The sequence below is a fragment of the Chelonoidis abingdonii genome, chromosome 2 (genome assembly GCF_003597395.2).
Source record: "Chelonoidis abingdonii isolate Lonesome George chromosome 2, CheloAbing_2.0, whole genome shotgun sequence".
Taxonomy (NCBI): Eukaryota; Metazoa; Chordata; order Testudines; family Testudinidae; genus Chelonoidis; species Chelonoidis abingdonii.
The window spans coordinates 49628973-49643672 of NC_133770.1; the positions used below are offsets into that span (position 1 = coordinate 49628973).

General features: G+C 43.3%; 1 protein-coding gene across 2 annotated transcripts in view; it reads left to right on the top strand.

Annotated features, from left to right (window-relative positions):
- Nucleotides 1-2536: 2536 nt before the first annotated feature.
- Nucleotides 2537-14700, top strand: part of VPS50 (VPS50 subunit of EARP/GARPII complex) — a 184313-nt gene continuing 172149 nt past the window's right edge. For both annotated transcript variants that reach the window (XM_032785379.2, XM_032785380.2), the window contains exons 1-2: nucleotides 2537-2816; nucleotides 7021-7089. In XM_032785379.2, coding sequence (XP_032641270.1) covers nucleotides 2784-2816; nucleotides 7021-7089 — 102 coding nt within the window. In that variant the 5' untranslated portion in view covers nucleotides 2537-2783. The remainder of the gene's footprint in view (nucleotides 2817-7020; nucleotides 7090-14700) is intronic.

The window sequence follows — 14700 nt, forward strand, 5'->3', positions numbered from 1 at the left end:
CAAAAATGGTGAGTAGCTGCAGGTGCTGGGTAAATCACTGTTCCAGACCCTGCTGGACATTGGGCACGTGGCTCTTGGGCACTTGGGGAGAGCCAGCACTGTAGCGGGGGCCTGATAATTATTCCTGTCCCCACACTTTCCACGGGAGATAATTATTATGGAAGATATCTCGCTACTGAAGGTGAGCAGGGAATCAAGGGAGGGTCTTCTCCAAGCATGTGGCTTCTGTCCTGGCCTCTATGCAGCTTGCCTGTGTGCAGCTATGGTCCTCCCCATGATGGCACAATGGTGTAGAAAAGTTACCATTAATGGGACAAGAAACAAAGCAGCTCTGCCGAGGAACCTGCAGGGGCGGATTGCCCAGTATCTCCACAAGAGTTTCCTGGAAATCTCTGAAGGAGATTCACATGAAGTGAGGGAGTGTATCAACAGCCTGTTCTGCTGCTCAAACTAGGCAGGAGGTGGAAGACAAGCCTGCTTTCTGCAACCCTCCTCCCCCCAGCAACTTGCTTCAGCAATTCCCAAAATCAGATCCACTTACCGGGGGCCTCCTCTCCTGTTTGCACTTCACCAAGATACAACTGCTATGACTGGTTAGGCCCTCCAGTGTAGAAAAGAGCTCCTGACTGCATGCATCTCTGGCCTCTGAGTCATCCTCTGTCTCTGGTTTCCCCTCCCCCTCTTCATCCAAGATTGCCTCCTCCTGGCTTTGTCCACTCTTGACTGGCAATGAAGCCAATGAAGTACCCACAGGGGACTTTGCAGTGGAGGTGGGGTCACCACCGAGTATCGCATTCAGCTCTTTGTAGACCCAGCAACTTGTGGGCGCAGCACCAGAGTGGTGGTTTGCCTCCCGCGCCTTGTGGTAGGTGTTCCACAGGTCCTTCACTTTGACCCTGCACTGCAGTATGTCCCAGTCATGGCCCTTTTCTATCATGCATCTAGAAATCTGTCCATAGGTATAATTCCTACGGCTGGAGCGCAGCTGGGACTGCACAGCCTCCTCTCCACAAATGCCGATGAGGTCCAGCAGCTCGGCATTGCTCCAAGCAGGGGATTGCCTGGTGCATGGAGCAGGCATGGCCACCTGGAAAGATGCGCTGAGACCACAGCACACATCACTGAGCAAACAGGAAGGGGACTTTCAAATCTGCAAAGGAATGTATGGGGGTAGGGCTTGATGGTTGGTCACCTGAGGGCAGGGCAGTAGAGTTCAAACCAAGGGGCAGAGAGGTGAGACTGGGCATTGTGGGACACCTCCCAGAGGCCAATTGCAGTGCTGTAATCACCATGGTGTCTACACTGACACCTCAGCGCTGTAGCCACAGAGCAGGAAATTCAATGCCTCTCATCGAAGAAGCTTTTTTTAGAGCGCTGTTTTTGCACACTAAGTGGCTTGGCAGTGTGTACACCTCAGGAGTTACAGCACTCAAAGCTGCTTTACTGCACACAAACTTGCCAGTGTAGACGGGGCCTTAGACTAGTTTGGCTGTAAAGAAGAATTGTATGTACGCTGGGGAAAACACTGATACCTGTCAGGCTGCAGAACCAGGCTGACATCAGAATCCAACCATCCTCTGGTCAGTCCAAGCAAAAGCATTCCTTTAATGATTTGGACTTGATGTGATGCAGTATGAATGTCGTGGATAATTCAGACCAATGGGGAGAAACAGAATCAAAAACGATGTTTGAACACCTTCTGTCCTGTCGTCGTCCCCGCCCCACGGCTCCCCTTTTGTGGACTCCTGACTAATTTAACAGCACAATACATAGCTAATGCTTTGTTTAAGTTTGTTAGCATATGCATTGAGCCCTTTAAGGAGCAGAGCACAGCCCCTGCACCCCCAGTGGTGGGGAGATAGCCCCAAGTCTTTCCGGTACTCCGTACCCCCTAAAAATCTCTTGCCGGTACTGGACAGTACCACCCTATTTGTACTACTGTTTGTACCTTCCTCTCCCAAAAAAGAAAGAGGGAGAAAAAAGGCTTAGTTCTTGTACTTTTGTACTGATCCAGTGCAGCCTTTGGGCACCATCGCCATTCACAGAGCCTCTTCCCTCCAAAACAAAAAGACCGGACAGAGTCGGTCTTTTTCCTCCTTCCCCAGCCCCAACGTGAGTCTCTGAGGCTCAGAAGAACTGACCCCTGCAGACACCCCAAGCAGGCAGGCGGGTGCTAGGGCCCGTTGATTGAGGGGGGGACCAGTGTTCACACCAAGGGGAGCCTCCCGCAGGGCACATCTCCCCTTGCAAACCAGGGGCCGCCTCTGATGCCATCGGCAGCAGCTGCCCTCTATGGGCCCTGATGTGTCCCTGTCCCTGGACTGACAATGAGCAATGACCCCACCGGCTTGGCCTGGGAACACGTTGGCCTGCCCTGGGCCAGCCAGGCGCACAGCACAACTGGTTGATTGAATGCTGCAGCTCGGCCAGCAGGGGGCAGTGAGTCCTCCCGCGAAGGGGCCCTCTATACAACGAGTCCCTCCTCTCTATGATTACTGTGTCATACTGCGGCTACAGCCTCGGCCGTGCGGGGTGAGCAGGACGGGCGGGTCTGGGTGTGCCGACGGGGATTGTAGTTCCTGAGGCCGCATTTACCCTGCGCTGCGAAAAGTGATGGAGCCGACGAAGGACTACAAATCCCAGAATGCACCAGGCAGCAGGAAGGCCTGTCACGTGATGAGCAAAATGGCTTCCTAGTGTCTGATGGAGTTTAAGCCTGCGGGTTTCAGGGGGTTGTGAGCGCAGCCGGCCTGTGGGCCTGAGGTGCGCGAAAGGGTGCGGAGATGCAGAAAATCAAGTCACTGATGACTCGCCAGGTAAGGGGTAACGGGGCGGGGCGTGAGGGGCACAGGAGCGGGGGATGGAGGAAGGTGTGTGAGACCCAGCTCCGGGGGGGGGCACAGTTGGGGGCCGTGTATCTGTGGAGGGGGCTGCTGAGCTGGCAGTGGGCGTGGTCAGAGGTCGCTCCCCAGGGGACCATATGAGAGTGTTGCAAAGAGGGATTGTGGCCCTTCTACGGGGTAGCGGAGGTGTGGGGTGGGATGAGGCTTTAGGGTGACTGTGTGTATGTGTGTGCTGGGCTGAGGAAGTGGTGCCCTCAGTCTCTCCATGGGGATTGCAACACGTGTGTATCCGAGAGGCCCACGGATACAGTATAGAGGCCCACGGTGTCTGAACAAGGAACACCAATGTGTGTTATATTTGGGCTAAAGTGGGGTGCTGGAAAAACCATGAGTTTCAGTGGCATTTGGGAAGAGCAAAGCTTTTAAAGTGCTTCAAAGGTAGGCATATGCACCCAATTTTTGCTTTTATTAGCACTTTGAATTCCAAATAAACTTCAAAATATGAGAGGTTCATTAAATGATTTAGTCTGTCCTGTTATTGTTCCTTTTTTATGGTACAGATCTCAAGCTGTCCTTCGGGTTTCCTTGCTCTAGGGCATTTTTACCTTAAAACTTTTTCTTCTTCTAATGTGGTTTTGTTTCCTAGTGAACGTAAGTGTTAAAAAAAAGAAAAAAGAAAAAAAAAGGGGGGGCATAAAGCGGGTTATGGCAGGATTTTGAAGTAGCATTGGAAGCATTTATATTGGAGCACATTTAAACAACTGTTGATAAGCACTTGAAAACCTTGTTCTTGTATTTTGAGCCTTTGTTACCCCTCTTTACTCTCTATTGATTATCTTTATAGTTCAGACAGTCTAATGCACATTATATAGTCTGTTTGTTCAAAGCTCTGTTTTTTTAAAATAGATATTTAAGTCAGGTATCCTCCCATAGATCTCTGGAAATTAGGCCACTTTTACCTGTGTGCCTAACTTTAGCTCTTTGCCTAACAAATTTGAAAAATATATGGTCTGTCACAAAAATCAAAGGGTTCTAGATAACTAAATGTCAAAAAAATCTGTGAACTGTAGAAGATTATGTGGGGGAAGGGCAGTATTATATTCACATTTCTCAAAGCTGTACTGGAGACAGCTTTCAGTAAGTATCTGGGACATTTTTCAAGCCCCAGAAGTAATGATCTGGTGAGAAACCCAGCTCCCCTCACACACCTAGACATTGGGAATGGGGTGGATACTGGTTCTACTGGAGTCATTATTGCTTCTTGAGGGCTCCATATTAGATCACTCTGCTAGTAGGCATCTGATCAATTTGAAGTCTCATTCCTGCTGAGAGTTTCCTGTCCGTAATCCCACATGCAATCCAGCTCACTGCTGCGAATGAAGTGGCAGAGACCTCTCTTATTCTGTTCCAGCGCCAGGCTACTGGCAGTTTAGGGGAGGCTCTCCCTTCTGCATTCCTTCTCCCAGCTCCATTTTCCTTCAGTCCTTTTCTATGACTAGCTCCTTTGCCTTTAATCTAGTCCTAGATTATGGTAGTAGCAGAGTGAAACTGACATACATGACATCAATGAATTAACCTTCAGAGCATGAATCGTCTTCTAAATGTATAAGCAAGGAACTCCCCATAGAGTTTAAATTCTCTAGAAATTAATGGCTTAGGCTCCTCCTATGCCACTCACATGGAAAGTTTTTTTCTTTCCCTGGTGAGTGGATTTTTCAAACTGGGTCGGGAGTTGTTCAGTAACTATATTAAAGCAAGAAGACATGTAGAAAATGATTTGATGTCAAAAGCAATGCAAGGAAACTTTCTTAAAACATGCACATTAAGAATGGTGAGAATATGAAGTAATTCTACAAAAAATATTCAGTGCACGGGAGTGAGTGGAATCTTAGTTCAGTGTGGGAAAGTTTAGTTTCAGAATTACTTTAAAATTCTTAGTCCTGGGGCCAGGAACGATGTGATCCGGTGGCGCCCAACCTTATTACACATGAGGGCCATATAAACCTAAGCACAACCTTGTGTGGGCCAACCAGATATTACATATCTTTTATAAGATTTTAAAGTCACTTGTATTGATTTTATAAGGTTGTTTCCATGTACAGCATTGTCTATTTATAATGTGTAAACTAAAATGATGTAAACATGACAAAATGCTAATGAATCGGCTGTTGGTATATTGTGTTGAAGTAGACTGTGGGCCTTATTACATGCTCTGTGTGTGGCCTTCGGGCCATAGGTTGGGCACCCCTCATGTAATCAATACCACTTTTCAATCTTTGGGAAAGTTCGGGGTTCATTTAACATTCAATAAGAACTTCCTCATGGTGTCATACGCCAGAGGCTCTCAACCTTTTTGAGGCCCCCCAACATGCTATAAAAACTCCACGGCCCACCTATGCCACAACAACTGTTTTTCTGCATATAAAAGCCATGGCTAGCGTTAGGTGATAGCAGTTGGGTCAGTTGCTGGGGGTCCCATGGCACAGGGGGCCCTACAAAGAGTAGTTGCTCAGGTTTTGGTGTCAGCGCTGGATAGCAGGGCTTGGGGCCCAGGCTTCAATCCCATACGGTCAGGCTTCATCTTTCTGCCCTGGACCCCAGCAAGTCTAATGCTGGCCCTGCTTGGTGGACCCCCTGAAACCAGCTCTCTTCCCCTGCTCTCCCCCAACCCCTGGTTGAGAGCCACTGTAATACTCTAAGTGCTGCTAAAAATAACGATGGGGTAAAATGGATATCTGAATTTCTTATTTTTCAGCTACCATTTTGGGTTGCTTGATATTTTTGCTTGAGGGCAATTGAGGTGGAGGATGTGTTTGGATTTCCAAAGTTCATAAAAATCAGACAAGTAAACCTGTAAAAAGTGATGTTTTTTCAACCTGGAAGGTGAAACATTTTAAAAATATAGTGAGTAGAAAAATGATGCCCTTAGCAAAAATAATCTGTTTACTCCCTGCCAGAGACTTCACCAGTATCAAATTTATCTTCTTGAAATGAAAATGAGATTTTTCTCATTGTAAACTCATGCTTCAGCATTATTAGAAATTACATAATACTAGCTAGCATTTATACAATGCTTTTCATTTGAGAGTCTCAAAGAACTTCACAAAGACCTGTTTTAACAAATGAAAAAACTGAAGCAGACATTAAATGCCTGACTTTCAGAGAGTTTCAGAACTCGTATCTCTAGTGCAAGTCAATGGGAGTTTTGGGAGATAAGTATGTCTGAAACTCGGCTCTAGGTGACTTGGCTGAGGCCTCAGAGGCTGCTGATGTCAGAGAATGTTCCTTGCTCTCAGTCTTGTACATACATCATTAGAATTTATTCATGCAGAATGCTATTTGCTTTTCTGCCTCCATGTTGTCTCTGTGTTTCTGATAGTAGCAAAAGCTATTTTTTTTGTCAGAAAGTTAACCAGGCCTGATTCAGAAGACACATTGGGAACTGATACGTGCCATCAGTATGCCTTTTAGATTGTCACATTTTAAAATTAACATGCTTAACGTTCAATAAACTTTTATGTATTAGCTGGCTGGATGATACAGCCTGTATCCTATATCAAATCTCGGCATCATAAAAACATCATCTCCTTCCATGATTAAAATTCTTTGAAAGAAACAATAATTACATAATTGCTAAAATTTGGAGTATACTGTTTTTTCCTGCTAATAAATATAAGGGGAAAAGTAACCGTTTTATGTGGCAAATAGTTAAGTGTACCATTATACAGAAATGACAGTTATGCAGAGGAGGTGGCACTTAATTTGAATTAAAGCTTTTTGATGCCACTAACTCATCAAACTAACAGAATAGGGTACATTATGTTTTGAGTTGCATTTGCCTTTTAAACACTGAATAACAGATGTGGGAGTTGACAAGATGGTACAATAGTAAGTAAGTGTTAATTGTAAAGAAATGCAAATCTCTTTGCTGTTCATGAATTTGACTGATGTGGTGCAGGCTCTGGTCCCAAACCTGCAAATACTTTGAATAAATTACCCATGTTATTAGTCCCACTGAAATATTTGACGTGATGCAGGTTATGGCCCCAATCCTGTAATCATGTTTGTTAAAGCTATTGTATTTACATTTTTTCCTACAAATAAGGTCTTAACATGGTTTAATTGCAAGATATACAGAATTGACTAGCTTAACTAACTGTTGCATTTCTTTTTTAAGGGTCTCAGAAGTCCCCAGGAGAACGTTCATGACCTCAGTCCTGTTGAGAATTTTCGGATTCCTAGCAAGGTGTGACCCACAGATATTCTTTTGGTTCTTGTTTGTTTTAATGTTTCTGGGTTTTTTTTACATAGTAGGCAACTCCTTTTCTTTTTCCCATCTATTTGGGAAATGTTTGTGTTGGAGAAGTTTTTTCTTTTCCATAAGCTGAATGAGTGAGTTCAGCAAAAGGTCTAGTATCCAGGGGTGAGAATGTGCACTCAGTCAAAATTTAGATGAGCCTTCATGAAACTCAACAATTTTCATATTGTTTATTGCTCTTAATCCCAGTTGGTCTTCCTATGAGACTAAAATTTATAAAAGCCATACTCTCTCCCTCATTGGAAGGTACAACATGCACCTCTGCCCTCTGTGTTCAGCCTCTTTATCATTTATTACCATAAGTATATTCCTCAGAGTTGGACATTTTTAATCATAATAGTTAAGTGATTTCTACCTTATGCTTCACAATTATTAGAGGTATATAATGATCCCAGAAAAGCAAATTGCTTTGTCACACTGCTCAGGTAATGTCAATTGCTGATAAATATAGAAAACATGCTGCTGTCTTGATAATCATGTGAAAAGGTGGGGATAAATTCTCAGTACATCTTCCAGGTGTTGGTTCCAAGATTTGCTGTGTGCATTGTCCCATTGATTTTACTAACATGCTTGAACCTGGCATGATCTGTGGTAAATGATGTCATAGCTCAGTCATTTTGGCATTAACCTATGAGTTATAAAAGTTACTGTCTACAGCTTCTGAACATACACAAAAGTATCTTTTTTATAATGCACTGCTTGTGTTGAGGGAAGTGAGAAAATCTATCATAAAATAAAATATTCCCAAAGGAAATAAAATTTAATACCCCCATATCTTTAGTGTCTTTCATGACATCTGAACTGATGCATAACGTATGTTCTAGTGGTATGCATGCATTAATTCCACAGAGTTTGTACATTAAATTACCTTAAGAGTACTGTCTCACCTCCATGGTCCAATTTTTAATTATGCAAATTCCTTCTACCGACTAAGTTACAGTTTCGAGGTGTCAATTTTAAAATAGTCTTTTTTGCCAAGTCAGTATTTTCAGCTAAGGATTACCCCAGGGCTACTTTTTAATCTTGTGTTTTTTGTTACACACAATATCAAGCTATTATACTTCAGTACAGTAGTTATGTCTTGAAACATTCACAATGGCAAAACACGCTATTTTTAATTATCTAGTGTTTTAGCTCAGGCATTTATAGTGAAATAAGAAACGTGACAATCATTCACTATCATACCTGTTGGGGCCTGATTCTGCAATAATTCCATGAGCAGAATCCCATCAAAGTTAACAGGAATTCTGCACTGAAATTTACTAACAGACTTTATTTGCATTATTGTTAAAATGTGAGACTTGATTTTTTCAGAGATGCTAAGTATCTGCAACTTTCCTAGAAATCATAGTGATTGTGGATGCTCAGCACCTCTGAAAATAAAGCAGTTGGTCTTTCTTGTGTTGCTAGTGTAATGCAGAGGATGTCGAGAACATGAACGAGCTGGATGAGGACAAATCCCTGGTGCCGGATGCGCTGCATCTGAGGGTGCTGAAGGAGTTGGCGGATGTGATTGCAGAGCCTTTGACCACTGTCTTTGAAAACTCATGGTGGTCGGGGGAAGTCCTGGATGACTATAAAAAGGCTAATGTAGTGCCCATCTTTAAAAAAGGGAAGGAGGAGGATCCGGGGAACTACAGGCCAGTCAGCCTCCCCTCAGTCCCTGGAAGAATCATGGAGCAGTCCTCAAGGAATCAATTCTGAAACACTTAGAGGAGAGGAAAGTGATCAGGAACAGTCAGCATGGATCCACCAAGGGCAAGTCATGCCTGACTAACCTAATTGCCTTCACTGACGAGATAACTGGCTCTGTGGATGGGGGAAAGCAGTGGATTGTTATCCTTGACTTTAGCAAAGCTTTTGATATGGTTCCCCACAGTATTCTTGCCAGCAAGTTTGAAAAAGTATGGCTGGATGAAGGACTATAAGGTGGATAGAAAGCTGGCTAGATCGTTGGTCTCAACGCGTAGGATCAAATGGCTCCATGTCTAGTTGGCAGCTGGTATCAAGTCGCTGCCCCAAGGGTCAGTCCTGGGCTAGTTTTGTTCATATCTTCATTAATGAATGTGGGAGGACAGTGTGGACTGCACCTCAGCAAGTTTGGCAGATGACACTACATGGGAGGAGTGGTAGAGTATGCTGGAGGATAGGGTAAGCTACAGAGGAACCTAGACAAATTAGAGGACTGGGCCAAAATAAATCTGTTGGGGTTCAGCAGGTCAAGTGCAGAGTTTTTCACCTAGAACGGAATGATCAATGCACTGCTACAGACTACAGACCGAATGACTAGGCAGCATTGTTGCAGAAAAGGACCTAGGGTTACAGTGATGAAGATGCTGGATCAGAGTAACATGTGCCTTTGTTGCCAAGAAGGCTAAAGCATTTGGGCTGTATATAGTAGGGGCTTGCAGATATAGATAAGATAATTCGCCTCTATTTGACATTGGTGAGGCCTCATCTGGAGTACTGTGTCCAGTTTTGGGCCCCACACTACAAGAAGGATGTGGAAAAATTGGAGAGAGTCCGGCAGAGGGCAGCAAAAATGATTACGGGGCTGGGAACACATGAGTTATGAAGAGAGGCTGAGGAAACTGGGATTGTTTAGTTTGCAGAAGAGAAGAATGAAGGGGGGATTTGATAGCTGCTTTCAACTACCTGAAAGAGAGTTCCAAAGAGGATGGATCTAGACTGTTCTCTGGTACCAGATGACAGAACAAGGAGTAATGGTCTCAATTGCAGTGGGAGAGGTCTAGGTTGGATATTAGGAAAAACTTTTTCATTAGGAGGATGGTGAAGCACTGGAATGGGTTACCTAGGGAGGTGGTGGAATCTCCTTCCTTAGAGGTTTTTAAGGTCAGGCTTGACCAAGCCCTGGCTGGGATGATTAATTGGGGATTGGTCCTGTTTTGAGCAGGGGGTTGGACTAGATGACCTTCTAAGGTCCCTTCCAACCCTGATATTCTATGAAGAGGAGGAATACGTTGAACTTAGATTGTGTCTTGCTGACACAAAGGACAGAAAAGTTCTTTGGTCTTGGTTTTCGGAAATTGTTGGTCTGCAGACTGCTTCGGTATCCAGTTAAGATTACTCAAATAACAACTTCTCCCATGCCAATCCTTTTTTTAACAGTCAAACAAACAAAAACAAACACAAGATAATGTTCTGTTAAAGGTGTCTTATGGAACACACACAACCGTTATATTTCAATCAGCATTATATTATATTAATCATACTAACAGATCTGCAACTCAGAAAATTTCCATCCGTTTCCAGCATACAAAGACACAATACATATGCTAACCTCCTCTAACTCATGCTGTAATGCTGAACAGTAATGCCATCTTCAGTCAAATATAGAAACTTGAGCACAGGTTAGGTATGTGGTTTGGTACATAAGAACAGCCATATTGAGTCAGACCAAAGGTTCATCTAGCTCAATGTCTTGTCTTCCAACAGTGGCCAATGCCATGTGCCTCAGAGGACATTAACAGAACAGCAATCCTCAAGCAATCCATTCCCTGTGGCCATTCCCAGCTTCTGGCAAACAGAGACTAGGGACAGTATCTCTGCCTGTCCTGGCTAATTGCCATTGGTAGACCTATCCTCCATAAATTTATTTAGTTCTTTTTTGAACCCTATGATAGTCTTGGATGTTGTGAAGGGCTCTATCAAAGAGTTCCACAAATGACTGTGCGTTATGTGAAGAAATACTTCCTTTTATTTGTGTTAAACCTGCTGCCTATTAATTTCATTTGGTAACTCCTAGTTCTTGTGTTTATATGAGAGAGTAAATAACACTTCCTTATTTACTTTCTCCACATCAGTCATGATTTTATAGGTCTCCCCTTATATCCCCCTTAGTTGTCTCTCTTCCAAGCTGGAGAGTCCCAATCTTATTAATCTCTCCTCAAACGGAAGCTGCTCCATACTCCTAATCATTTTTGTTGCCTCTTCTGAACCTTTTCCAATTCCAATATATATCTTTTGAGATGGGGTGACCACATCTGCACGCAATATTCAAGATGTGGGTGTACCATGGATTTATATGGAGGCAATATATTTTCTGTCATATTATCTATCCCGTTTTTAATGATTCCCAACATTCTGTTAGCTTTTTTGACTGCTGCTGCACATAGAGTGGATGTTTTCAGAGAACTGTCCACAATGACTCCAAGATCTCTTTCTTGAGTGGTAACAGCCAATTTAGACCCCATCATTTTATATGTATAGCTGGGATTGTGTTTTCCAGTGTGCATTACTTTGCATTTATCAGGATTGAGTTTCATCTCCCATTTTGTTGCCCAGTCACCCAGCTTTGTGAGATCCCTTTGTAGCTCTTTGCAGTCTGCTTGGAATATAACAGTCTTGAGTAGTTTTGTATCATCTGCAAATTTTGCCACCTCACTGTTAACCCCTTTTTCCAGATCATTTATGAATATGTTGAATAGGACTGGTCCCAGTACAGACCCCTGTGGGACACCACTATTTACCTGTCTCCATTCTGAAAATTGACCATTTATTCCTACCCTTTGTTTCTTATCTTTTAATCAGTTACTGATCCCTGAGAGGACCTTCCGTTTTATCTCATAAAGCTTACTTTGCTTAAGAGCCTTTGGTGAGGGACCTTGTCAAAGAGTTTCTGAAAATCTAAGTACACTATATCCACTGGATCCCCCTTGTCTACGTTCTTGTTGACCCCCCTCAAAGAATTCTAGTAGATTGGTGAGGCATGATTTCCCATTAAGAAAGCCATGTTGACTCTTCTCCAACAAATTATGTTAATCTGTGTTTTACAATTCTGTTCTTTACTGTAGTTTCAACTAATTTGCCTGGTACTGAACTCAGGTTTACAGGTCTGCAATTGCCAGGATCACCTCTGGAGCCCTTTTTAAAAATTGGCGTCACATTAGCTATCCTCCAGTCATTTGATACAGAAGCTGATTTAAATGATGGGTTACAAACCACAGTTAGTAGTTCTGCAATTTCACATTTGATTTCCTTCAGAACTCTTGGGTGAATACTGTCTGGTCCTGATGACTTATTCCTGTTTAATTTATCAGTTTGTTCCATAACCTCCTCTAATGACACCTCAATCTGGGACAGTTCCTCAGATTTGTCACCTAAAAAGGATGGCTCAGGTTTGGGAATCTCCTTCACATCCTCAGCCATGAAGACTAATGCAAAGAATTCATTTAGTTTCTCCACAATGGTCTTGTCTTATCCTTGGGTGCTCCTTTAGCATCTCAATCATCAAGTGGCGCCCCACTGGTTGTTTGGCGGGCTTCCTGCTTCTTCTGATGTACTTAAAAATATTTTTGCTATTACTTTTTGAGTCTTTGGCTAGCTGTTCTTCAAATTCTATTTTTTTCCCCCCCTTCCTAATTGTCTACATCACAGCTAGATCAGCTACATCATAGTGCTGGGAATAACAGAGCTAAAACAAGGAGCTTCCCCAGTGCTAATATTGGAAGTGATCACGATCTTGTGATGCTAAATTTTTGGCTGCGGCTAAGGAAAATCATCAGGCCAAAGTTCACCAGAACCAAGTTTGACTTAGAAAGACTCAGAGACCAAAACGTTGCGGAGTCATTCCAAGCAGTGATCGGTGGAAAATTTTGCCCCGCTGCTTGTTCTAGAGGAAGACTTAGAAACAATGACCAACAATTTCAATGCTATAATGAATGAGGCAGCAGTGGGCATCCTTGGGAAACATTGTAAGAAGATAAAAACCGTGGGTCACAAATGAAATACTACAAATGTGTGACTTCAGAAAAAAACTTGAGACAAGAAAAGCACTGAGGGAATTGATAAATACAGAGAAATTGGCAGAAAGATCAAGAAAGGAATGAAGGTGGCCAAGGAGATATGGTTTGAAAAACAATGCTTTAAAATTGAAGTGTATCAATAATAAAAATAGCAAATGATCCTTCCAGACTGTAAAAGATTTGACAAAGGAAAGATGGACCAAAGGTAATACAATTCAAGACAAACATGGGAACAGTCTTACAGAAGAATGAGACATCACCAATAGATGAACAAACTACTATACAACCAGCAGGCAAATGCAGATTCTAGTGTATTAGACATCCCAGATTCAACAGAGGAGGATGACTTTCCAATACTGCGTGAAGAAGTGGACACTGCTGTGAGATCACTCAAGAATGGAAAGGCTACAGGTATTGATAACATCCCAGCTGAACTGATGAAATTTCAGAGGAGAAATAGTAATAGATGTACTCACCAAGATCTGGCAGAATGGCCCTTCACGTGGACCCCGTCACTAATCATCATTCTTCCAAAGAGAGGCAACCTGCAATTGTGTCAAAATTACCAGACTATAAACTTAATTAGCCATCCCAGCAAAGTGATGTTGAAAGTTGTATTGAACAGATTGAAGCCACAAGCAGACAACATCATACATAGCTGAAGCACAGACTGGCTTTCGTGTTGGAAGAAGTACTACAGAACAGATTTTCATCCTTCGTATTCTATGTGAGAAGTACTAACACCACCAATGGGGCATCTACCAAGTCTTAGTTGATTTCAAGAAGGCGTTTGACAGAGTATGGCACGAAGCTCTCTGGCAAACCATGAAGCAGTACAATGTTGGTCGTAAGCTTATTCTTACCATTAAACAACTGTATGCCAAGGCCAGCAGTGCTGTTCTCGTCAATGGCACAATAGGAGAGAAGTTTCTCACCACTGTTGGAGTCCAGCAAGGCTGCCTTCTTTCACCTACACTGTTCTAGATATACTTGGAGCGCAGAATAAGTGATGTCCTGGAAGATCACACATGTACAGTCAGCACTGGGGGTGAACAAACTCAAATCTTCGGTTCACTCATGACATTGATGGCCTGGCAGGCAGAGAAGATGAACTTGCCAACCGTGTGAAACGTTTGGATGAAACCTCCACAAAATATGGCAGGGAAATCAGTGTGGAGAAAACCAAGCTGCGGATAGACAATTGTGATGGGATCAGCTCACATATCACTGTCAATGGACAAGAGCTGGAGACAGTGAAACAATTGAAGTATTTGGGGGCAGTCATCACTAATGAAGGCTACAAGGCAGAAATTCAGGCAAGAACTGCTCAAACAGCAGCAGTGGCAAAGCTAAAGCCAATTTGGAGCAATAAGAACATCTCCCTGGAATCCAACTGAAACTGCTGCACACATTGGTCATCTCCATTTTTCTGTATGTGTACAAGACATGGACCCTTACAGCAGAACCTGAATGGAAAATACAGGTGATAGAGATGAGATGCTTCCGTAAAAATCCTGGGCGTAGCCTACTTCGGCCACGTCACTAATGAAGAGGTCCACAACATCATCGTCATCCAGTGCGCTGGGTCATATGAAGACCTCCTAACGATCGTGAAAAAGTGCAAGCTGAAGTGGTATGCCCATGTAACAAGATCATCTGGCCTATCCAAGATCATTCTCCAAGGGACAGTACAGGGGAAGAAAAGAAGAGGTAGACAGAAGAAGAGATGGATTGACAACGTAAGAGTGGACAGGAATGGACTTTGTGGAGACTC